A 25,188-nucleotide genomic window follows, 5' to 3' on the forward strand; every position below is an offset into this window, starting at 1 on the left:
GTCTCGCTTTGTTGCCCAGGCTAGAGTGAGTGCCGTGGCGTCAGCCTAGCTCACAGCAACGTCAAACTCCTGGGCTCAAGCGATCCTGCTGCCTCAGCCTCCCGAGTAGCTGGGACTACAGGCATGCGCCACCATGCCCGGCTAATTTTTTCTATATATGTTAGTTGGCCAATTAATTTCTTTCTATTTATAGTAGAGACGGGGTCTCACTCTTGCTCAGGCTGGTTTTGAACTCCTGACCTCGAGCAATCCGCCCACCTTGGCCTCCCAGAGTGCTAGGATTACAGGCGTGAGCCACCGTGCCCGGCCTCCTTTAACTTATAGGAATTAACGTTTGTGCGCTGGTAGCAAGAGAGAGAGAGGATGTGTGGGAGTCTGCCTGGCGTCCTACCCAGCGTGGGGGTGTGCGCTGGGGGAGTCGAGACAGCGTGTGCTCAGCTCTCCACTGTGTGGCCTCACTGTGATCATCTCGCTGAGCTGAGTATTTTTTTCACACAGTAGCCACCCAGCCGGGGACTGCATTTCCCAGGTGTGGTGGTGCGAGCTCTCACCATGGGAATGTGAGTAGATACGGGACATGCAACTTCAGGCCTCCTTGCTAAAGAGAGGCTTGCAGTTGTCCCTTTCCCATGGTGGCCAGTGGGACCTTGGAAGCCACACAGAGAAGGTGGCAGAGCCGCTGTCAACTGGGTCCCTAAATGACTGCATGGAACAGACCCTTCCGCTGACCCTGAAACACACAACTAGGAGACAACTATGACATAGGAGATACATTCTTGTTCCTTAAGCCACTGAAACTTTGGGGTCCACTCGTTACAGCAGCTTGCCCTAGCTGATGCATGGGCCTCCACGTTGACCTCCTTAAGGGTTTCCAAGGGTCATTTGAATTATTATACCTCATTTCTGCCTTATTTTCTTTCTTTTTTTTTTTTTTTTTTTTGAGACAGAGTCTCACTCTGTTGCCTGGGCTAGACTGTGGCGTCAGCCTAGCTCACAGCAACCTCAAACTCCTGGGCTCAAGCGATCCTCCTGCCTCAGCCTCCCGAGTAGCTGGGACTACAGGCATGCGCCACCATGCCTGGCTAATTTTTTCTATATATTTTTTTAGTTGGTCAATTAATTTCTTTCTGTTTTTAGTAGAGACGGGGTCTCGCTAAGGCTGGTTTCAAACTCCCAACCTTGAGCAATCTGCTTGCCTTGGCCTCCCAGCGTGCTAGGATTACAGGCATGAGCCACCACGCCCAGCCCCTGCCTTATTTTCTGATATTAAACCCTAACCCTACCCTACCCTACTGCATAAAATGTGCCCACACTGTGTGCCAAAATAGACAACTGACTATGGGTGAGGCTTGGATTTTTTTTCTTGCTTATCTTTTCTGCACTTTCCACAGCTCTATTAAGCATAAACTGCATAGAATTATGGAAATAGAAAAAAAATGACAGGAAGGAGGAAGGAAAGCCTGCTGTCCCCTGTGGCTAGACCAGGAGTTGTGTCCAGACAGGGAGTGTGGTGGGGACTCCAGGCCTCAGCCCAGGGCCACCAGGGCATTCACCATCACCCAGGGCTACTGGAACCCTTCAGAGAACACCTCCCACTGGCCCAGCTAGAGAGTTAGATGTCAGAGACCCAGGTACCAATGGCATCACAGTGGCCACCACACATGGTACTGAAGACCAGCTACATCAGAAGCACCTGGGAGCTTGTGGAAATGCAGATTCCCAGGGCCCACTGCTTATGGCTCTGAGCTAGCGGAGCTGGGTAGGGCTCCCCAGGGTGGGACCACTGGAGATCCTGGCGGTCCTCCCTGCCCCCACTGGCTGTTTCAGGGGTTCAGCAGCAGGAGCCCCTGCAGGGGGCATCCCTCAGCATGTCCTTTACAAGGGGGCCTCTGCCTAGAGACACCTGCCTCTCTAGGTTGATCATGGGCATAGCTGGGCCCACAGTTCCAGCCACTGTACAGATTTTGCAGGACTCCTGGGCCAGCCAGAAGCAGCGTGGGCAGGGGCCCCTGCCCTGTCCTGCTGCTCAGAAGCCACTGGCAAAGCGTGCCTTGCAGTGCAGATTCTAAACATACCCGTGCTCCCTCCCACCTCCCCCTCCCCACCCTTCCCTGCCCAGCCTTCCAACTCTTTGAGACCCCAGAGGTGGCCCCACTCACTCAGTGTCCTGCGGGGTGGTGGGGCCCGACAAGGCGACCACGGGGGACTCGGCTGGTGACAGCGCCCTGAGCTCTTCAGCCTCATCATCCTGAGAGGGCAGCCTATTCCTGCAAGGACACAGACGTAGAAGGGGCCTTGAGTGAGCGCAGGGGCCCCAGGGGACGGCGAAGTGACTTTGACCCCTAAAGATCACCTAGAGCCAATTCCCGGGTAGAGGGAGGGTGGAGGGCACGGTGTTGCCAAAGGAGGGAGGTAAAGAGGGAAAGGGGAGAGGCGCAGCCACCCTCTGGACCTCAGTCTCCACATCTGCCCAGCGGCCTGGCACGAAGGTGACAGCACTGACTCGGCATCAGGCAAGCTTGAACTTGCAACCTAGTCCTGCCTCCTGCCGGTGCGTGAGCTTGGCAGATTACTTGTACCCAGGCTGGGACCCAAACCCAAGTCTCGCCAGGCTGCCAGGCCGGCGCTGGTCCCCAGCCTCCACCACCATGACTCCAGATTCCAGCATTAGGGTTTCTGGGGGGAAACAGGAGAGACACGCAGCAGCCACCTTTATTCCAGAAGGCTCTAAAACTATCCCGTTACCTTCTGCCAACTTGCCTAGGACGGCAAAGCCCATGGATTCACTTCTTTCATGCTAGAATTGAAAGGACAGCCCCACACAAGAAGACTGGGGCCAAAGGTCCCATAGCCGAGAACTAAAGTCAGTCCTGTGGCCAGCCCAGTGCGCCCTCCCGAGCCCGGGGACCTCGTGCTGCCCCGGAGAGTCCAGAGCCGGGACCGGAACAGCAGCTCCGGCCCGGCACTGCCCAGCGTCCGGGCCTGCAGGCAGAGGTTCGCCCCCTGTTTCTCATGGCACATTCAATTTAGCACCTGTTTGTTTGGTTGCTTGTTCGTTTTCTTTCTTGGCCCCACTAGAATGTCAGCTCCACCCTGATGTATCCCCAGCACCTATGACAATGTCCAATAAATGTTTCTGAATGAGTGACGGGGACAAGAGGAGCCTCACAGGCCCAGTTCACATGCGGAAGGCCAGAGGCTTGGAATCTAGTTTCACATGATCTTGGTTCCCCCCTACCCACCCCTAAATATGCCCCCCCCCCAGCTGGGTCCATATCGCTTCTCCACCCATACAAAGGGACCACAGGTAGGTAGAGCAGATGTCTACAAGCATGGTGGCACTGTTTCTGGAACCTCTCCTGTGCCTTGTGCATAATTCAGTGAACTCAACACAGGAACGGATGGAGCAGTGAGCTGCGCGCTTAGGCTCAGTGAGATTGTCGCTTTTCTCCACGTTAAAATCCGAGAGCCCTCAATCGGCCACATGCAGCCATCTGCACTCTGGCAGGCTCCAGACCTCAGCTGAGATATTACCCAGGAGCTCATAGATGAGAGAAAAAAATTAAGAAAGAAAGAACCATTTCTCCAGCCAGCCAGTGCAGGAGAAGCACTGACAGCTCCCACTCCACTGAAATAGCCATTCGTAAGGCTCCGTCCTGCCTCGGCAGTGTGCCTGCAGCTGTGTTCAGGGCCTTTTGCCAGAACCTGCCTCAAGTTCAACAGCAACTCCAGCCACTCAGCCACAATGTCTCTGAGATTTGTCTCAAGAGACATAAGATTATGTCCAGCCTTGACCAAGAGTCTCACTCTTGAGAGAGCAGCCCAAGGACAGGGAGCAGAAGGCCAGACATAAGTCTAGTGCCATGGTGACAGTGGCCAATAGGAGAGGATTTGTTCGATTCCTCCCAGCACGTGGAGCTGAGGAACGTCACACGGCCATCATGAATGTGCGTTAAGGACACAGCCAGCAAGATGGAAATGGCTCATGGCATCACTTCCTTTTTATTTTTTTTTTTTTGAGATAAAGTCTCACTGTTGCCTGGGCTAGAGTGTCATGGCATCAGCCTAGCTCACAGCAACCTCAAACTCCTGGGCTCAAGCAATCCTCCTGCCTCAGCCTCCTGAGAAGCTGGGACTACAGGCATGTGCCAACATGCCGGGCTAATGTTTTCTATATATTTTTAGTTGTCCACCTAATTTCTTTCTATTTTTAGTTTGGTCTCAAACTCCTGAGCTCAAGTGATCCTCCGACCTTGGCCTCCTAGAGTGCTAAGATTACAGGCATGAGCCACCATGCCCGGCCTGGATCACTTCTTCAATTAAAACCACACAGAATCCTGGGCCTATCAAAGAGGCATGGAAGAGAATACAGAGCAATAAAACGTCATCTTGTGCGGTGGGATTAGAGGTGATTATTTTTCTAGCGTTCTGTGGTGTTTCCATGATATTATTTAATAATAAAGTGAGGAGAGTATATCAAAACTACAGGTAACAGAAGCAAAAATAGACAGGTAGGACTGTATCAATCTAAAAAGCATGTCCTTAGCAAAGGAAACAATCAACGGAGTGAAAAGAAAATGTACAGAATGGGAAAAAATGTTTGCAAGCCATATATCTGATCAGAGGTTAATATGCAAAATATATGAGAAATTCCTACAACTCAATAGCAAAATAAATGAACAAATTACAAAAAAATGGGCAAAAGAATTGAACAGACATTTCTCCAAAGAAGACATACAAATGGCCAACAAGTATATAAAAAGGTGTTCGGCATCACCGGTCATCAGGGAAATACAAATCAACACCACAATGAGATACCACCTCACACCTGTTGGGATGACCATTACTAAAAAAACAAAAAACAGGCCGGGCCTGGTGGCTCACGCCTATAATCCTAGCACTCTGGGAGGCTGAGGCAGAAAGATTGTTTGAGCTCAGGAGTTTGAGACCAGCCTGAGCAACAGTGAGACCCCGTCTCTACTAAAAACAGAAAGAAATTAGCTGGACAACTAAAAATATATAGAAAAAATTAGCCGGGCATGGTGGCGCATGCCTGTAGTCCCAGCTACTTGGAAGGCAGAGGCAGGAGGATCGCTTGAGCACAAGAGTTGGAGGTTGCTGTGAGTGAGGCTGATGCCACGGCACTCTAGCCCGGGCAAAAGAGTGAGACTCTGTCTCAAAGAAAAAAACAAAAAACAAAAACAGAAAACAACAAGTGTTGACGAGTGTGTGGAGAACAGGAACCCCTGTGCACTGCAGGTGGGAATGGAAAATGGTACAGCGTATGGAAAGAGTATGGAGGTTTCTCAAAAAATTTAAAATAGAACTACTCTATGATGCATCCATCCCACTTCTGGGTATATATCCAAAAGAATTCAAATCAGGATTTTTTGTTTGTTTGTTTGTTTGTTTTTGTTTTTGTGGTTTTAGAACTTTATTTGGCGTCTCTGACAACCAGCGGTTAGTTCTCATCCACATTGACTGTAGATTTTTGAAAGTGGTAACAGGTACTTAGGTCACTGACGTATAGAGCTCGCTTAGTGAATCTTCATCCTCATTATGTTTTCTGGACAACTGCACGTGACATGGCGTGGGATGTTCCCAGATGGCTTTGCTGAGCCTGGTATCAATGCTCACATCTGGAGTTCCCACCTTCACGGCAAATTTCCGGATCTCTTCGAGTGGCCGAGGGACATGCTTCTTGGAGCCCACTCCATGGATGCGCTTGTGAGTGTTGATGATGTATCCTCGGGTCACCCCCTTGTTGACGGCAGAATGGCCCATCTTCTTCTCCACACCCTTCTTTGCGGAGCCATTCTGCTGGGCCCAAGTTCTGAAATTGGGATCTCGAAGAGCTATTTGCCCTCCTATGTTCATTGTGGCATTATTCACAATCACCAAGAGGTGGAAACAATCTAAATGTCCATTGACAGATGAATGGATAAACAAAATGGGGTATATACATGCAATGGAATATCATTCAGCCCTAAAAAAAGAAGGAAATGCTGTCATATACGCTACAACACGGATGAACTTTGAGGACATATGTTAGGTGACATAAGCCAGTCACAAAAAAGCCAAATACTGCATGATTCCACTTATTTGAGGTATCTGAAGTAGTCAAATTCATAGAAACATAAAGTAGATCACTTCTTGGCCTTTTGGCTAAGGTCAAGTGTAGAAACAAAGTAGAATGGTCGTTGCCAGGGGCTGGGTAGCGGCGGACGGAGTAATGGGAGTTGCTATTCAATGGGTATAGAGTTTCAGTCATGTAAGATGAAAAATTCTAGAGATCTGCTGTACAACAACGTGCATATACTGTATATTTAAAATTTGTTAAGAGGATTAAAAAAAGACCTGGCAAGTTATAACCATACTCAAGTTTTTAAAATAGCGTCCTGTCAAAATATAAAATAAAGTGAGAGGGTAGGAATTAGTTGTGCCACATTTATTATATATTATTATTCTATTTATTATTATATTACCCCTTCTAACCTATCAGTTTGGATCATAATCCTGAAAGACACAATCTCAAATGCCGTAATTCCAAATATTGAAATCTCAAATATCAAAATCTCTAATGTCTAAAATCCCCCAAATCACCATCATGGGATAGTCACACCCTGTGGTCTGTATACACGTGCACATGGAATGAATTTTCATGTACCTAAGATAAGATAGAAGCATGGCAGAGAAGATGAGAAAATGTAATAGGGAGTGCTCATGTCAGTATATATCAAATCATGGAACTTCGAAAAGATCAGGGCCATGTAGAAAATGTGAACATATCTCCTGATGTCCTAAAAGAAAAAAATCAGCTATCCGTCTTGACGCAAGACTTCAAAACAAGCTTATGACCGTGAAAGTTGGCCAAATCTTACGGACTATCTTTGTGTGATCGCCCATAATCTATCCCTGTAACACTGTTTTCCATTTGCTTTTTAGTTTTTTAGGATTTTTGTTTTCTTTTTCTTTTTTTAGTGTTTTCTTCACTATTTTAAATTGCTAGCATTATTATTATTATTGTTAGTTTTGAGACAGAGTCTCACTCTGTTGCCCGGGCTAGAGTGCCATGGCTTCAGCCTAGCTCACAGCAACCTCAACTCCTGGGCTCAAGCAATCCTCTTGCCTCAACCTCCTGAGTAGCTGGGACTACAGGCATGCGCCACCATGCCTGGCTAATTTTTTCTATATATTTTTAGTTGGCCAGCTAATTTCTTTCTATTTTTTTTTTTTTTTTTTTTTTTTTTTTAGTAGAGACAGGGTCTCGCTCTTGCTCAGGCTGGTCTCGAACTCCTGAGCTCAAACAATCCGCCCACCTCGGCCTCCTAGAGTGCTAGGATTACAGGCATGAGCCACCATGTCCGGCCACTAGCATTATTGTTTAAAATTCACTATGTGATGTATTTTATCTTTGCATTGCTTTAAATATTGGAGGTATAAATTGTGCAGAGATTTTTACAGAGTTCTAATTTGTTTTATGAATTTTTCACAAATTTGGTTCGATAAAAGCATGTTATTACAACGTTGACTTTGTGTGTCAGTATCATGTGTGTACACCAAAATATTGAAACTTCCTGAATAAATGAAGAACTGTTCTTTTTGCATGTCTGCATTTTGTACATCTATGAAAGGTAAAATTTCTCAAGATCTTGGCTCTTTGGGGGACTGCACACACGGTGGTGACGCCTCGAGGTTTTTGATCCATCTCGTCAAAAGACTTAAGTTGTTCACTGATGACTCCCGTTGTAAAGTTGGATGCACACAACTACCAATTGTAGTAATCTGTAGATATACATTTATACATTTCCCTTTTTGACTGATTTCTTTATAAGCACAGGTTATATGCTCATAATTGTTATACTGTGCAACTATCGTTAGTATACCTAAGTGTTTGATGCTTGCAAAAATATTTCTGTTGGGCTGGTGCAGTGCCTCTTGCCTGTTATCCCAGAACTTTGGAAGGCTGAGGCAGGAGGATCATTTGAAGCCAGGAGTTCAAGACCAGCCTGAGCAACATAGCGTCTTTTAAAAAAAATAAAAAAGATTAGCCAGGAATGGTGGCATATGCCTGCAGTCCCAGTTACTTGGGAGGCTGAGGTGGGAGGATCACTTGAGCCTGGGAGTTCAAGACTGCGGTGGGCTATGATTGAGCCACTGCACTCCAGCCTGAGTGCACTGTACTCACTCCAGACAGAGTGAGACCTCGTCTCTAAAAAAAGAAAAAAAAAAGAAAAAAAAATTAGAGAAAGAAAGTATGTTCTTATTCCCTATTTACTTGTAAAGTGGCCCATAAAGTGTTGTGGCATATTTTTATGTTTCTCAAATGTAAATAAATATCTTTTAAAGACTTTTTTATTATTTTATCCAGAATTATGGTTTTGGGATTTGGATCTTTTGGGGCTTCAACATTCCGGATTGTGCATTTGGGACTGTGTTTTATGGGATTATGCTCTGCTCCCCGATCTCCTCCTCTGCCGCAGGGACGGGTGGCACAGTGCTGAGAAAAGCCCAAGATTAGCATAAAAAATTGACCTGTGTGTCCCCGAGGCTGAGCCTGGGACGGCGAGGGTGTCGGATCTGGCAGGAGACGGTGGCCGCGGCGGGGCCGAGGGAGGGCTCTCCTCGGCGGCGATGAGGGGCCGGCTGTCAGCATCGGTGTCTTCCACCTGCACTTCCGGGTGCTCCTCTGTGGCAGCCACTTGGGGAGAGCACGGGGAGGAGAGAGTCAGGGAGAGGGAGGGAAGCCAGGTCCCAGGGGCTGGCTGTGTTCTTGAAGAAAGCCACGGAAAGCATGTTTGCGGGAGGCCCTGGCAGCTTCGCCTCCCAGCGGGCCCGCAGGAAAGCAGGGGTGCAAGAACGCGGGGCCCAGGGTCCCCCGAGGGCCACGGCTACCCCAGCCACTGGCCCAGGAGACACGGAAGAAGCTACGAAGCCACGGGGGCTCCTGGACACAGCCTGGACTCCGCTGTCCAAAGCCCAGCCTGGCGTCCCTGTGTCTGGACGAGCACCAGGGACCCGGGGCAGTGACGGCGCCCGCAGACGGAGGGGGGTGCCGGGGGAGCTGGAGACCCGGGCCGGGCCTAGCACAGCCTGACTCCCCTCTCTGAGCCTCAGTCTCCCCATCCCAAGGTAAGGTGACAATGCCTCCCAGGCGCCCTGAGGCAGCCTCGCAGATGCCGAGCCAGGCTGGCTGCCCGGGCCCTGCGCAGGGACCAATCCTAGCTCCGCAGCGGGTTCCTCATCCACAAAACGATGACACAGTGACGGCTACGTCCAGAGTTTAAGTTTCAACTCTGCGATCGTCCTGAGGGCCAGGGCCCTGGACACGACGCCTCCGTTAAAACAACATCTCCGCTCGGAAGGGGCCAAGCAGCCTCATTAAAACGGGCTTGTCTACATGTAGCATCTAAAACTGTCGTGTGTCTCCCACAGCGGGGTCCCTCCACTGTCCCACTGTTTCCCCGGGAACGTTTCCCAGAGCGTGGGGCTCCCGGGGACCAGGCAGGCGCAAGGTGATCTTGGGAGGCACAGACGCGGCAGAGGACGGCAGCGAGAGTGCCGCTCCCATGTCAATTCTCTCCAGATCCTGAAACCGCAGAGAGGGAGTCTCGGCTTAGTGCTACAACGGCCTCCGCGCCTCTCACGCCGCCCGATCCACTGTTTTTTGTTTTTTTTTTGCTAAGAGAGTGGACCTCGGCTGCCAGCCTCCACTGGGCCAGCGATCTCATGGGAAACCATCGCACCGTTTTGCTCTCAGTGTGTTTGTGGGTATTTCTACTTATGCCTTCTATTTTTGGCAAGCAACGCTGGGTTTTCCATTTGAATAATGATAAGGAGTTTTCCTGTTTAAATACACATTATTAAATAAAAAAGAGAATCCAGCGGGAGAAAAATCGTAAGTAAATAAAAGCAGCGTTGGCCAGGGAGCGGCCGGTGAGGTGGGTGTTGGAGGAGTGGACCTGAGGTTGCCCACTGGGAGGGGAGCACCCCTCCCTGCAGGAGGACCTGCGCCCCACCTTCTCCCCTCTCTGCGACCACCTTGGAAGAAGAGGGAAGGGTAACAGTGGACCTCTTCTCCCATCCAAGTGCTAACCGGGCCCAAGCCGGCTTAGCTTCCAAAAGCAGACAAGATCACGCACGTTCGGGGTGCTAGGGCCACGGATGACTTCCTCTCATAAAATGTTCAGTTCTAACGGCCTGTGCTGATCTCACAGGCAGCTTTGCACAGTGTCAACCAGAAACACACACACTGTCAAATCAAAAGGGAAAGTGGACAGGTCTGGCTCGGGTTAAGGCAGAAAGTGACAGGGGTTAGTCCAGAGGTGCCAGAAGGTCCCTGAGTGCTTTGTCATCAGGCAGTGAGCAGCAGCAGCCGGAATGCCACTGTGGGGACCTTGTCACAATTAAATGGATCCAGACAGGCCTTCCCTCTGCACTGGCCTCTGAGGGGGCCTCTCCTCCTTTTCTGCCTGCCTGCGCCTGGGACTTTGCCTTTCCTGAAATGGAATTTGCTGAGCAGATATCAATAGTCCTCAGAAAGTCCAGCTCCCAGCAAACTCTTGTGAGTAGATTCTATCTACACTGGGCCCCCACATTCCTCTTCTGTTCTATTTCTCTCCTTTCACTGCTGCCCAAGCCTCTTGGCCTAGAGATCTGAGTGAGTGACTTGTTTAAGCTAAAGTGTGAGTGACTACCTCTAAAAAAAATGATGGGCCTGCAGAAAGGAATGTTTAATCAAGTGAAAAGAATTACTAAGTGTGGAATTTTAGGCATGGGACTAAAATTCCTCAAGTCGCCACCACAAAGCAGGATGAAGGCATGGATCAGCAGAGCAAGAAGGGGTGGTTTTCCATGAGCACATGCCATGACCACAGCACCCACGTGGGAAGACAGTCCAAGCCATGCAGAAGCACATGCCACGGACAGGAACATGCTGAGTAGGTGAGGTCACACTACCTAGGAGGCGGATGGAGCTCCTGGTCTCCTTGGCGAATCTGGAATTGGACAAGGTGGTTCTCCGGGAGGTGAGAACAGGGATGCGGGTAACTGGGCGGCGGTGGTAGATGGGCACATTGGGGAGCTGCTCCGCCAGGCTTGGGGGGCCAGGCCCAGGGGCCACCTGGCCAGGCAGCTGGTCCTGCACCAGGAGGTTCAGCTCCATGCTCCGGCCCGCGTTAGCCATGGTGCTGGGGCCACAGGGTCTCGGGCAGAGGCAGGACCCTGGGGGCTGCAGTCAGGAGCAGAGTTGGGGGAGGCAAGATAGGTGGGCTCCTCCCACCAGCACCAACACACCAGCCTGCAGCCCCCTGCACCGGCAGCAGTGCCACCCGAGCTCCGAAGCACACTCTTGTCCCTGCAGCTCAACATCGAATGCGTCGTCATCAAGTCATGGGGCTGGTCTGCCCGAGAGCTTTGAGAGACAGCCCGCAGCCCCCCAACTTCTCACGCTCTCTCCGCTTCCAAACCGGCAGTGGCGTTTCCCATCTCAGACTCAAAATGAGTTAGAATCAAAGAACCCAGAACGCACTGAGACTCCTAGACCCAAAGAACCCTGGACTCAAACATTCTGAGCCTGGTAGAATTTTCCAGTCCAGAGAAACCCTGGAGATAAATTCCTTTCACCTCTAACCAGAAGCAGTAACTCTTCCTAGGGCCCTGGGACCCAAACTGGGCGGCACATTGGAGTCACCTGGGGAGGTGTAAAGATTTCTGATGGCCGGGCCCATCCCAGAGATTCTGACTCAGTGGTCTAGAATGAGGTCTAGCAGCAGGAATTTTTAAATCTCTCCAGTGAGTCCAATGTGCAGTCAAGTTGGAGAACCAGGCTCAAGGCTGTCGCCTCTCAACACCAATGTGCAGACAACCTGGTCACCACGCAGATGCTGATGCCACAGGTCTGGGACGGGGCCTGGGAATCTGCATTCTAACTAGCTCCCAGGTGATGCCACGGCTGCTGGTTCTAGGTCTGCACTTTTGAGTAGTGGCGGACAAGCGACTATTTCTCAGCTCTTCTCGGAGCGTGGCTCCCAGACCACCTAAGCAAGGGGACAAAGCCACCCAGAGCCTGGGGCCACACCTGTTTGCTCCTGGTCTTACTCATCCATGTGGGGCCGAGGTGTGTGTTGAAGTTAACAGAGAACCCTCTCCAAAAGTCAGGTGGGGAGCGAGCTCCGGACACCCAGGGTCAGGACAACTGGGTGCAGTCTCATTTCTGTCTCTGGCTGTCTGGGACATATCATTGTCCACATTACTGATGTCTCCTTCAGTGCCAGCCATAGTTCGGGGTGCACTGTCACCCCTACTCTGCCCAACATCTGTGGGGTAGGGACTGTTATTGCCCCATTCATCTTGATCTGGGAGTCATGGCTCAGAGAGGTCCCAGCACTGGGTCTGGGTCACGCAGCAAGGAAGAGAAAGATGAGCGAGGAGTGAACTGTAGCTTGTGCCTTGATCTCTGGGCCAAATGCAACACACACAGAGCCTCAGTTTTCTCATCTGTAAAATGGTCTCTCTGCCTCCCCATGGAAGCACCTGTGGCTTGGGGAACGTGGAGGAGGGTAAGGCACGCAATACCTGCAGGCCAGGACTCGGGGTCCACCTGTCCCCAGCTACCTGGGACAGCCGTTGTTCGTGGAGTCCTCAGGGGTGGGGGTGGGGTGGTAAATAACAGCAAGGCGCCCGTGCTGGCTGCAGCCTGGAGATCTTGGCAGCCAGGGAAGCCTCATAAAGAGACGAGGGCTCTAGGACGTGCTGTTTGCAAGCTCTGGTCCCAGTTTTTACTCAGATACGTTACGTCTGCATCAAACCCTGGCTGGGCTGCCCGTAGCGCAGAGAGCTGCGTTCTCACTGCCCGGCGCTGGCGGGAGAGGTTGGCTGGGAGTGGGGTCTCCCCGGCCCCTCTGGGAGTCCGGGGGCCTCAGCTCAATTCCCCTAGGGCCTCGGAACGCCATCGTCGGGTTCTGATAACGTGGCCCCGACACAGCAGCTGAGAAGGAGATGGAGGTCGAGGAGGGGGGGGGCCCTGCACTGTGGCTGCCCCCACCTGAACGCGTCCCAGACCTTCCGGTACGGCCACCGCCACCGCACACCTACCTCCTGAGCTGGTGGCCTCGGACCCGGACTCCACCGCAGCCTCCAACTCAGCCTCCTCCAGCACCTCCTGCAAAGATGAAAGTGAAGACAGAAGCTGTGACCGCCAGCCCCGCCAGGAGTCCGCGTGGGCCCAGCGCTGCCCCTCGCCCTGCCCGCCCACCTCCTGGGCATCTGCGGAGGAGGGCCACAGCCTGCAGAGGGCAGGGCACAGAGGGGCCTCAGGCCCTAAGCCCTGCAGTTGTCACCTGCGATGAGGGAACTCCCCGTGCAGCCCTGTACGCGTGGGGACAAGACCACGAAAGCAGCCACCACGGGCTCCCCACCCCAGGACCGCACTTCACGTGTGCGAGCCCTTTCGGATCCTCCCACCAACCCCAGGAAGGCACGTGCAGCCTCACGTAACACAGGTGGCCGCTTAGGGCCCCAGGTGGGGAGGCGACTTGCCCGGAGTCAGGCAGCCGCGTGGGGACTGCAGCCCGGATCTACTCGAAGCTTCGCCCACGCCAGGGCCTTTCCTGACACCATCAGACCCCGCGCTGAGCAGGGCCTGGCCGGCCGCCCCGCCCGCTCCCCTCCCTCCTGTGGGCATCTCACCGGCCAGACACCCCCGGAAAGAAGGTGGACAGAGCCCAGCCCCGCCGCCGACCCCAGGCCGGGCCTCAGAGGTGCCCTGGCGCCTGGTGCTGCTCCGTACCTGGGAAGAGGCCTCCGGGGACTGGGCCTCGTCTACTGCGCTCTGGCCCACGCACACCTGCTCCACCAAACAGCTATCCAGCAGGACTCTGTGACCCCCGGGGGGGCGGGAGAAGAGGACGGAGGTTAGGGGTGTGACAGGTTTCCTGAGTGCCAGGAGTGGGGGGCACAGGGATGCCCAAGGACAGGTCCTGCCTGTCCTGAAGCCCCCAGGGCAGTGACTGCTGAGAGTCACTCCATCTGGGATGCGCGCTCAGCAGTGGGCGTGAAGGACACGCCACAGCTCTGCAAGGAAGGAGGGCGTCCCAGAGGAGGTGGCCTGTTGTAACCTGGGCCTCAAGGGTGATGATTTTCCACCAGGAACAGGTGTTGGAACGGTGTCCAGGAAGGAGGAACAACGTGTGCCCAGCAAAGCACGGGGGACGGCGGGAGGAGCTGCCCTCTGGGGTAGCCCAAAGGGCACTGTAGGGTTTCAGAACACACGCCCAGGCCTGCCCCAGAGCGCCTCCAGGCGACCTTGCTGATGCAGAGAGTTGAGAAAAGTGAGGCCCAGAGAGGTGAACCGACCTGGCCAAAATCACACAGCAAATTGTCCCAAGCCACACAAACCTCAACCCCAGGCCCTGGTTCCCTTCACACTGTAAGAGCAGAGCCGCACGGCAGGTGCTGAGGGTTTCGGGAGCCCCAGGCCCAGCAGCAGGCATACGTAAGTGACAGGGCCAGGGGCGAGGATGGGGTACAGGGAGGACTGTCGCACATTGGAGAACCCACGTCCAGCTGGAGGTGCCCACCCCACTCCGCTTGGAATGGAGGACTTGAGTGGTCAGATCTTCCCATTTTCTTTTTCTTTTTTTCATACAGTGTCTCGCTCTGTCACCCAAGCTAGAATGCTGTGAGGCGTCAGCCTAGCTCGCAGCAGACTCAAACTCCTGGGCTCAAGCAATCCTCCTGCCTCAGCCTCCCGAGTAGCTGGGACTACAAGTGTGTGCCACCATGACCAGCTATTTTTTTTCTATTTTGAGTAGAGATAGGGGTCTCCCTCTTGCTCAGGCTGGTCTCGAACTCCTGACCTCAAGTGATCCTCTAGCCTTGGCCTATCAGAGTGCTAGGATTATAGGCGTGACCCACCATGTCTGGCCCCAATTTTCAAAAGGAGACAATGATATGGTCTTTTTTTAGACAGTCCTGCCCACTTAAAAATTTTTTTAAATTTTTTTGACTATATATATATATATGTATATATATATATTTTTTTTTATTTTATTTATTTTTTTTTTTTTGAGACAGAGTCTCACTCTGTTGCCCAGGCTAGAGTGCCGTGGCATCAGCCTAGCTCACAGCAACCTCAAACTCCAGGGATCAAGCAATCCTTCTGCCTCAGTCTCCCGAGTAGCTGGGACTACAGGCATGCGCCACCATGCCCAGCTAATTATATATATGTGTGTATATATATATATATTTTTTTATTTATTTATTTATTTTTTAGTTGCCCAGCTAATTTCTTTCTATTTTTTTTAGTTGAGATGGGGTCTCACTCTTGCTCAGGCTGGTCTTGAACTCCTGAGCTCAAATGGTCCACCTGCCTCAGCCTCCCAGAGTGCTAGGATTACAGGCATGAGCCACCATGCCCAGCCAAAATTTTTTTTTTTTTGAAGCATAGTCTCACTCTGTTCCCTGGGCTAGAGTGCCATGGCATCAGCCTAGCTCACAGCAACCTCAAACTCCTGGGCTCAAGCGATCCTCCTACTTCAGCCTCCCAAGTAGCTGGGACTACAGGCATGCACTACCATGCCCGGCTAATTTTTTCTATATATATTAGTTGGCCAATTAATTTCTTTCTATTTTTAGTAGAGACGGGGTCTCACTCTTGCTCGGGCTGATCTCGAATTCCTGACCTTGAGCAATCCGCCCGCCTCGGCCTCCCAGAGTGCTAGGATTACAGGCAGGAGCCACTGTGCCCGGCCCCAGTCAAATTTTTTAACTATATGTTTTTAAGGTGGAATTTTCTGAATTTAGGTGCTGATAATTAATTCAAATTAATATATCATATTAATATGTAGATATCCAAAGAGCCTGTCTCCGGGCTTAATTGGGCTCTTAGGTGTCCATGTGTGACCTCTGGGTTAAAATGACCAGGACGGAGGGGGGTGGGGGGGGCTGATGTGATTTTGTAGTTAGGACTAGTTCCTGCTTCCTAACAGCCCCACTCTACCCCACCTGTCACTGAGGGGCTCCTGGGTATCTGCCACTCAGAAACCCTAGAGTCACTGTCCTCTACCCAGAAGTCCAAGGCTCAGCCCTCCCGAGGTGGGCAAGGAGGTGGGGACGGGACGGCAGCCAGCCGGTTTGCAGCCGGAGGCCTGGGAGCAATCATCAGCCAGTAATCACATCGCCTGGGGCTCGGGGCTGGGCGCCAGGCACCGCACACGCGCCGTCTCCCTGATCCTCCTCCAAATCACTGAGAAATCGACACACGTGAAACACCGCGTCAACAGAGTGAAGGATAAAAACCGTATGATCATCTCAATCGATGCAGAAAACGCATTGCATAGAATTCAACACCCTTGCATGGTAAAAGCTCTCAACAAATTAGGCGCGGAAGGAATGCGTCATCACAGTGAAGGCCACACGTGACAGACCCACAGCTAACGTCGTTCCCCACGGCGAGAAGCTGGAAGCTTTTCCTCTGGGACCAGGAACGAGACAAGGACGCCCACGCCTCCCACTGCCGTGCGGCGTAGTATGGAAGGTCTCACGCGGAGCAACGAGGCAAGAGAAAGAAATAAAAGGCATCCAAATTGGAAAGGAAGAAGTTAAATTCTCCCTATAGGTGACATGGTCTTATATATAGAAAACCTAGGCCAGGCACGGTGGCTCTTATCCGTAATCCCAGCAGGAGTTTGAGACCAGCCTGGACAACATAGCAAGACTTTATCTCTACAAAAAATTTTAAAAATTATCCTGGTGTGGCAGCCTGCTCCTGTAGTCCTAGCTACTCGGGGGCTGAGGCGGGAAGACCACTTGAGCCTGGGGGTCTGAGGTCGCAGCGAGCTGTGAGCAGGACACTGCACTCCAGCCTGGGCGACAGAGCAAGACCCTGCTTAGGAAGGAAGGAAGGAAGGAAGGAAGGAAGGAAGGAAGGAAGGAAGGAAGGAAGGAAGGAAGGAAGGGAGGGAGGGAGGGAGGGAGGGAGGGAGGGAGGGAGGGAGGGAGGGAGGGAGGGAGGGAGGGAGGGAGGGAGGGAGGGAAAGAAAGAAGGAAGGAAGGAAGGAAGGAAGGAAGGAAGGAAGGAAGGAAGGAAGGAAGGAAGGAAGGAAGGAAGGAAGGAAGAAAGAAAGAAAGAAAGAAAGAAAGAAAGAAAGAAAGAAAGAAAGAAAGAAAGAAAGAAAGAAAGAAGGAAAGAAAGAAAGAAGCAGGGCCATATTAATAACTTTCATGGGTCCTGGGCATGTTAGCCTTCATAGGCCCTTTAAAAAAAAATTTTTTTTTTTTTTTTTTTTTTGAGACAGAGTCTTGCTCTGTTGCCTGGGCTTGAGTGCCCTGGCATCAGCCCAGCTCACAGCAACCTCAAACTCCTGGGCTCAAGCAATCCTGCTGCCTCAGCCTCCCGAGTAGCTGGGACTACAGGTATGCGCCACCATGCCCGGCTAATTTTTTCTATATATATTTTTAGTTGTCCAGCTAATTTCTTTCTATTTTTTTAGTAGAGATGGGGTCTTGCTCTTGCTCAGGCTGGTCTTGAACTCCTGACCTCAAGCGATTCTCCCGCCTTGGCCTCCCAGAGTGCTAGGATTACAGGCGTGCGCCACCACACCTGGCCTAAAAATATTTTTAAAAAATATTAAAAATTACTTTTTGTGCCTGCATTTGTATAAAGATTAACATGTTAATATTATATCTTAAGACATGACAGTCTATCTAAAAGTTCATTTTGGGGGTCTGATTGTAAAAGAAATTAAAACACTCTTGCAGGCCCCTGCAGGTGCTTGGAGCACTGTGCCCACCACGTGGGGCCAGCCCTGCACAGGTGGGCTACCACAGAGCTTCTGCTGCAAGGGGCTGCCTGGAGTCTCTCCCAGAAACAATGCAGGCCCCTTCGCAGCTCTCTGCCTGCAGCCTGAAGGCTCAGGAAGTGAACTGCGCTCAGTCCCAGCCTGAGGCTTCTCCGGGTCCTGCTCACTCTGGCTTCAGGCCAGGAAATCAGTGTATGGCCCAGGGCAAGTCACCTGGAAGCCTTGGGCTGCCTCTGCCTGGACTGTACAGCCTGACTTATTTGAGCAAGGTCAGAAGGACCAATGACAATCTCATAGAAAAGTCAAAAAAGACTGTCAAGTGTTGTTTTTGTGATTCTTCTGGATTCTTCCTCTCTAAATGTTGGTAAGTGGCTTTCCTTGTCTTTAGCGCTAAGTGCTCACCGTGGAGCCAGCCTGACTGGGGACAGAATCTCAGGTCTGCACTTCCTGGCAGGGCACCCTGGACGTGCAGGGTGCCACCTCTGAACTTCAGTGCTCTCATCTGTGAAATGGGATTAATAATAGACTCTGCCGTTCAGGCTGCCTTAGCATAATGTCTGACACAGGAAAAAGTACTAATCAAATGGTAGCTTTGATCGTTATTGTTCTTGTCATTATTGTTATTAATCCCAGAGGAGGTAGCAACCTGCAGGATTATGAAATCACCCACGTGGATTGGGTAACGTTTTGCACAAATATCTCCAGCTATCAGGAGCCCAGTGGTGGCCCCGGCAGCATCACCAGGGGCTGTCTGGGGGCCCATGTACCAAAGCCACATTGCCCCGGGTCACCAGCGTGCCCAGTTCCTGCCAAGGTCCCCTCTTGCCCAGCCCAGAAGCAGCAGGCCAGCAACTCTCAGAATGTCCCCAAGTCCCAGGGATTTCCAAGCAGAAGAACAGACAGGGACAGGCTGAGCTGGGCTTCCTGGAGGCCCCTTGGCTTCCAAGTCCAAGGTCCAGGGAACAGCAGTGGCAGCCAGCTCTCCAGGGTTTATCAGTCATTCCTCCTTCCCCAACCCCCCCCAGAAGGCTGTGCCCCTGAGTTAAGGTTCTCATTGTCACCTTCAGCAGACTCCATTTGAAATCCCAACCCCAAAAGAAGGAAGGAGGGGAGCCTGTAGGGAGAAACAGCCACCTACTTGGGTCTGTCTGTCTTGGCCAGCAGGGATGCCCATGGTGCAGGCGTTCAGCCGGGGCTGTGGCATTCATCCCATGCCTGGGGTCGGCGCGAGCAAGTGGAGAATTGCAGAGCCCCGGCCCAGCCACGAGACCGGCTCCCGAGCCAGTGCGGCTCGGGTGGCAGATGAGCCACCGGTCCTTCCTGCTGCTAATCAGATTGAGGGGATGTGCAGGGAACGGCAGAAGCGGCCCCAGGGAGGCCAGGTGGGACCAAAAGGCCACGGTTGCTAGGAAAAGCCGAGCTGTTGCCTGCAGAGACCAGGTCGCTAGGCGACCATCTGCCTGTTACCAGGGCCTCCACGTCATCAGTAACCTGTGCCTCTGCAAAGCTGGCCAAGGGCACCCTTCCCCAGCCAGTGACAGCCCTGCTCCACTTGGCCCAGGCTTCACACCCTCCGGTCCTGGCCTCGATCGCTCACTCTGTCGTCATTGTGCCTTTGTCCCTCCCTGGGCCTGGGGCCCAAAAGTTCCCCAAGTTTAAAACTCCGGGTGAACATTTGTGTGAAAGTGTGTATGCCTGTAGCATCTGTGGGTAACCCTGCAGGTACGTGCTGGTGTGCGTGCGCATGTTTGCGAGGGTGTGGTGCGGATGTGTGCAAGCGTATGCATGTGTACCTGTGTGCACACACGTGTGGTAGTGTGCCTGTGCATATATGCAGGACATGTATGGAGACAAGCATGTGCATAACCCAGCATGTGTGGCTTGCGTCTGTGTGCTGGTATGTACGTGTATAGTGCAGATATGCACATGCGTGTGCCCATGTGTGCTGCATTCTGAGAACACGTGTGCCCTTAGTGCGTGTGCATACATGAAAGCACAGTTGATCACTGGCCTTCAAGGGGTGTTTCAGCTCGAGAGCAGTGGCAAACGCAGGATTTTCCAGGCCTGTGTGTTGGTGCACCAGTTTCGTGGAGGAGAGACTCAGAGCTGTGCACTCCACGCAGGGCAGGTAGAAAGCAGTGTGCAAACAACCTGCACTGATGAAACCAGGCAGTGTCTATGGTCTTCAACTTCCTGGGGTTGGCAGAGAAGGTGGAATTAGGACTGGGTCATAGAAGCCACAGGGAAGCAAGCTTAGTTTTGGTGTAAGAATAATTTCACAAGTCAGAGGTGCATATGGATAAAATAGACAACCTTTGAGAGGTGGTGAGCTCCCCATCACTGGAGGTGAGCAAGTAGAGACTGTGTGGCCTCCTGTCAAGGATGGCAAGATTATATGTGAACTGAGCAAGGGTGGACCAAAAGCAGATGACACCAAACAGGCTTCCAGCTCTGAAGTCCTGTGTTGGTCTCGTGCTTTAAATATTACCTGATTGGAACTGAAAGAGGGGCTCAGTGGGGACAAGAACGTCAGTGAGTGTTGATGGGGACTCACTCCAGGCCAGGCCCCCCACTTCCATCATCACTGCCGGCCTTCGGCCCCTCTGCAGGAGGCTATCATTGTCCCCCCCAACCACTTGACAGGTGCAGAAGCAGAAGCTCTGAGCAGGTCACTCTCGAATAGGAGCAAAGTGGCGTTTCTGATGCCGAAGCCTGTGCTCATGATGCCCATGGTGCTGTCTTATCTCAGGCCACGGCCAGAGGGACAGGTCAGGGAGGAAGGATGCAGAGTGACAGGGACAGGGAATGATGCAGGGGCTGGAGCAAGGGAAAGAGCAACTTACTCTCGTCTGATCTGTGACAACAGCCCCCTCACTGTCCCCCTGCCTCAATCTCTCCCCAACACAGCTACCAGATCATGCCACTCTTCTGCTCACAAACCTTCAATGGCTCCCTATTGCTACTGCTCTTGGGAAATCAAGTTCAAGGCCTTTACAACCTGCTTTTGAGGCAGCCTCTCCTCCTTGAAACACTTTCTAACTTGGCCTCTAGGCCCTGCACTCTTCTCACTCCCCCCTCACTGGGGGGCCTCCTCAGTCCTTTCGGGCTCCTCCTCATCTCCCTGCCTCTGATCTGGTCCTCGGGCCACTCCTCTGTCCACGCTCGATTCCTGGGCACCTTCTCCAGCCCCACAGCTTTCGGCGCCATCTGTGACCAGAGTCCCAACGTCACGTCTCCAGCCCGACCTCCCCCGCCCCCGACTCCAGGCCCAGGTGTCCAGCTGCCTGCTCTGCGGCCCACAGCTGCTCACCTGCCACCCATCCTTCCGTCCATGCCACCTTGCCAACAGCCGCTCCCTCTTAGTGGTCTCTGATCTCCGTTTCTTAACGTGTATTTTAACTGAACTCTTCTGTGTGTTTTAATGTTGAAATCTTTATGGATGTTGGCGGAGAATCAACCATTTTGGGCAACAGAGCAGAATCCAGGGCGGCCTTAGAGGCGTCAGAGGCAGCCCTGGCCTCAGTGGGGGCGTGGAGAGAGACAGCGTGGCTTTGTCAATGACAGGGAGCCGCGGGCCCACCCACACGTCCACCCACGCGCCCGCTCAACTAACATCTATCTGGCGCCTACCGTGCACCGGGCACCGTTCTAGGCTCTGGAGACCTGGCAGTGAAAGCAACAGACGAGAGTCCCAGCCCTCAAAGAGGTTGCATGCATGTGCATGTGCGTGTGCGTGTGCATACGTGCGTGCGCATGTGCATGCGTGCGTGTGCAGGGGGGTGTGGAGTGGTGGGTAATATGACTCCCAGGTCGCTATGAGCACAGCGGAGGACTCCCCGCTTCTCCCAGCCTCTCTGGTCAAAGCCCGGGACACACAGCGCAGAACCAAGGGCCGGAGCTCCCGCCCCAGGAGCCCTGCAGTCCCCCACTAGAACCCCTCCCTGGGACGTCCCTTAGCCAGGGGGACAAGCGACTTACTCAGGCTCCTTCTCCTCCTCCTCCTCTTCCTCCTCCTCTTCCTCTCCATCCTCTTCCTCCTCCTCTTTCTCCTCTTCCTCTTCTTTCTCCTTCTCTTTCTCTTCCTCTTTCTCCTCTTTCTCTTCTTCTTTCTCCTCTTCCTCCTCCTCTTTCTCCTCTTCCTCTTCTTCTTTCTCCTCCTCAATCCGGGGCAGCTCCCTGGGTTGGGGTTAGAGGCAGGGGTGAGCCCACCTGGCGGTACCCCCAGAACCCACCCCCTTCCCATTTTCCGTGGGACATCCGTGGCTCGCGACACTGGGCCTGGGCTCTCCACCGAGGCCCTCCAGCCCGGGGAGCCCCACCTGAGCAGCCACCGCTCCCCCCAGCAGCACACCCTCTTCACTGCATGAGGGGCCCGTCCCAGCCCCCACTGTCCTGGTAGAGACTCTAGGTCAGCCTCTGACCCGCTCTGGGCCTCAGTTTCCCCATCTTAGCAATGTACGTTATGGGCTTGAGAACCCAAGACCTCCCAGCCAGCCCTCCTGGTATCCCCTAGCAACACTCACTAGTGGTAACAAAGATAGTGACATCCCTGTGGAAGGTGAAATGGCAATCACTACCCACAATTCCACACTCCATGCCCAGTGGGGACCCGGCAATCCCCACTCTGGAAATTTCCTGCAGATGTACTCACACGCGTGCAAAGACATGCATACAAGAGCGCTTGCTGATGAATTGTTCATAATAACAAAATATTGGAATCCATCTGACAGTCCATCGATAGTGGGTGGGTTGGATGAATTATGGTACCTCCACATGATGGAATACTATGCAGCCGTAAAAAATGAGGGCGCGCTCCATGTACTGAACGCAGAAAGACCCCAAGCTATACTGAATGAATATAGCACGGCGCAGATAGGTACAGGCGATAGGCTATCTCCTGTGCAAAAAAACAAAAACAGGGGCCGCGTGCTTGCCTGCCTGTGCCCGGGGTATCTCCGGGGCGGTGCGTAAGAACCCGGTGGCCGTGGTACCCACGGGGAGGGGGAGGGGAGTCTGAGGCAGGGGCGCGCCCTGCTCCATGCCCTTTCAGACCTTTGGGATTCTGCACTGCGTGCTTGTCACCTTTTCAAACAATGCCTCATTTTCTTTCAGGGCCTCCTCTGATTCCCCACCTGGGCACCTCCTCCACGGCTTCGTTCTCTTCTTCATAAGCTGGAACCACCTCTGTCCCCACCGGGCTGCCGCTGTCACTCTGGTGGGCGTCCTCCCAGCAAGGGTCGACGTCCTCTAGGACGAGGTCGGGCTCCACTTGCCCTCCGGGGAGGATGCTGACTGCAGGGGACACAGGAGGAGGAGCGTCCGTGGGATGTGAGGAGAGTGGCCGTGGCCTTGGCCGTCACAGGCAGTGGGGAAACGGCGCCATTATCAGCGGGACGTTTAGCTGATAATGAGCTCAGGTGACGGGTGGAAGCCCACGCTCATTTGCCCTGTCTCCTTCTGTTACTTCTCCCCTCTTCCCTCTTGAGACAGAGCTTTGATTACAGTTTATCAAGTTCATGTCTCACGGAGGGGTCCTTCTTAGAGGTTTGTGCAGAAGCAGAAACGACGCTTCTCATCCCAGCCCGGGGCCGCTCTGCTCCATCCAGGTGCGGGGTGGCCTGGACTGTCCTGAGGGAGGCAGAGAAAGCCTGCCCAGGCCTCCTCTCTCGATGCCGCCCCCTGGTGACAGCATGCCCACAAGCTCCGCACTTGCTTCTGGGAGTCCTTGTCTCTCCTGGGCCTAGAGGCTCCAGCCTCCAAGGGAATTGACTTTCTCGTGTTGGGAGAGGAGTCTGTAACTTGCGACCTTTCTCCCTGCACCCTGGTCCTTGACGATGGAAACACTCTGGGCGTGTGAGCTTGGCGCAGGCGCACAGAAAGTGCAGGGGCGCCTCACCGGAACCTAAGCACGCCCCCAGGAGGGTGTCAGGGAGAAACGGGGAGATAGGCTAGGTACCCGGTGTTCCCAAAAAGCGCCAGGGATCTTGGTGGCCCTCAAGCCAAGCGTGAATCAGTGACGCTGACTTTAAAGGGAAGTTAGCATCAAGTCTCATCCTGTGACTTTGGAAGTTATTGCTCACAGTGTAGCATAATAATCATAACGGTAATAACAACCACAGCTACATTTTTGATCACCTACTATGTGCCAGGACCTGTGCTAAGTGATTTATATGGATTAACTCCATTAGTTTTCACGTCAACTTTTTGAGGTTATCATCCCCATTTTATTTTCTCTCTTTTGTATTTTATCCCCCATTTTACAGATGAGCAAACTGAGGCACGAATACATACCTTCCCATAAGGGAAGTTGCCCATGCGCGAGGCACGGAGCTCCCAGCTTCTAGGTGCAGATGTCGTCCCGTCCGCCAGGGACACCCCCACAAGCATCCTGAACTGGCCTTTTCCACGGTCAGTCCTGGCTCCCCTGGCCCTGAAAACGTCCCTGGGTTTGACCAGGCAGGCTCCTCCGAGTGACACCCCGAATCCGGTGGTGCGGCCTGTTGCGCGTGTCATTCTGTGCTGCTGTCCAGCCACGGCGCAGCCTCTCCTCCCTGAGCACCCCTTGGGGTGCAAGCTCCTGCCTGGGCACGGCAGAGGACATCCACGGGACAGGACATCCCCGTGCCCGAGAGCTCATTAGCTTTCACAGTGCTCGCCCCATTTTATAGACCAGAGAGCGGGCTCAGAGAGGCTGAGTGTCTTGCCCAAGGCCACACAGGAAGTTGGAGGCAGAGCCAGGTCTCCTGACTCCCGTTTCCCGGCATGCTATCCCAGGTGATAAGCATGCCCTGTGAGTGTCTCGCTGGCACTGGTGGCCACGCTGTGATGGGTGCTGTCCTTAGGGTTGATGTGGTCCTTGCTTACACGCTTGCTTTCCATTTCACAAACATATTCTTTTAGGTCCTGTTTAGTGAACAAGCCTTTTACAAGAGTTTCCTATTTTCATCTCTGCAGCCGGCCTGTGACATGCCCCATTCCGTCCCTATTTTATAGCTAAAGATTCTATAGCTCAGAGAAGAGGATGGCGGCCCTGGGCGGGGATGGGGTACTCCGCCACGCAGCCCCCTGGCCGGGGCCCAGCAGGCCCGCTGGAGGAGCGGCTGGGCTGGCCCTGGAGCTGCAGCCTCTCTCTGCAGGCGTCTGACCTGGAAACTGCTGCTCTCTCTGGTCAGCACTGCCACCTCCTGGTCAGCGACCTCTCTGCCCCCAGGGCCATCAGATGGGGTTCTGACCCCAGCCAGTGAGAGGCAGCAGCCTCATCCGGGGAAGGAGCTCCCGGGCCAAGGCCCCACCCAGACCCTGGGCCACTGTCAAAGCCCTGGCTCCAAGCCTCCATCCTCTCGGGCAGGCCTGGGTTGTGAAACCCCGTCCCCCGGCCTCTCCCTGG

General features: G+C 53.0%; 2 protein-coding genes across 2 annotated transcripts in view; both read right to left on the reverse strand.

Moving 5' to 3' along the window:
- The window catches only part of CNGB1 (cyclic nucleotide gated channel subunit beta 1), a 70,184-nt gene that overhangs the window by 30,139 nt on the left and 14,857 nt on the right, over positions 1-25,188 (reverse strand). Inside the window, exons 13-18 of the mRNA XM_020282584.2 lie at positions 22,934-23,093; positions 21,780-21,977; positions 13,790-13,877; positions 13,096-13,162; positions 8,536-8,701; positions 2,160-2,267 (exon numbers count right to left, since the gene is read on the reverse strand). Of these exons, the coding sequence (XP_020138173.2) occupies positions 2,160-2,267; positions 8,536-8,701; positions 13,096-13,162; positions 13,790-13,877; positions 21,780-21,977; positions 22,934-23,093 (787 nt within the window). The remainder of the gene's footprint in view (positions 1-2,159; positions 2,268-8,535; positions 8,702-13,095; positions 13,163-13,789; positions 13,878-21,779; positions 21,978-22,933; positions 23,094-25,188) is intronic.
- LOC109729805 (large ribosomal subunit protein eL31-like) lies at positions 5,493-6,106 on the reverse strand. Its single transcript, XM_075995555.1, has one exon. The coding sequence runs from the start codon at positions 5,875-5,877 to the stop codon at positions 5,512-5,514; it is 366 nt and encodes a 121-aa protein (XP_075851670.1). The 5' UTR covers positions 5,878-6,106; the 3' UTR covers positions 5,493-5,511.

Source organism: Microcebus murinus, chromosome 20 (genome assembly GCF_040939455.1).
Source record: "Microcebus murinus isolate Inina chromosome 20, M.murinus_Inina_mat1.0, whole genome shotgun sequence".
In the NCBI taxonomy this organism is placed as follows: domain Eukaryota; kingdom Metazoa; phylum Chordata; class Mammalia; order Primates; family Cheirogaleidae; genus Microcebus; species Microcebus murinus.

Bases quoted from the DNA above. Each gene is read 5' to 3' on its own strand.
- LOC109729805 (XM_075995555.1), bottom strand. From the start codon at position 5,877: ATGAACATAGGAGGGCAAATAGCTCTTCGAGATCCCAATTTCAGAACT.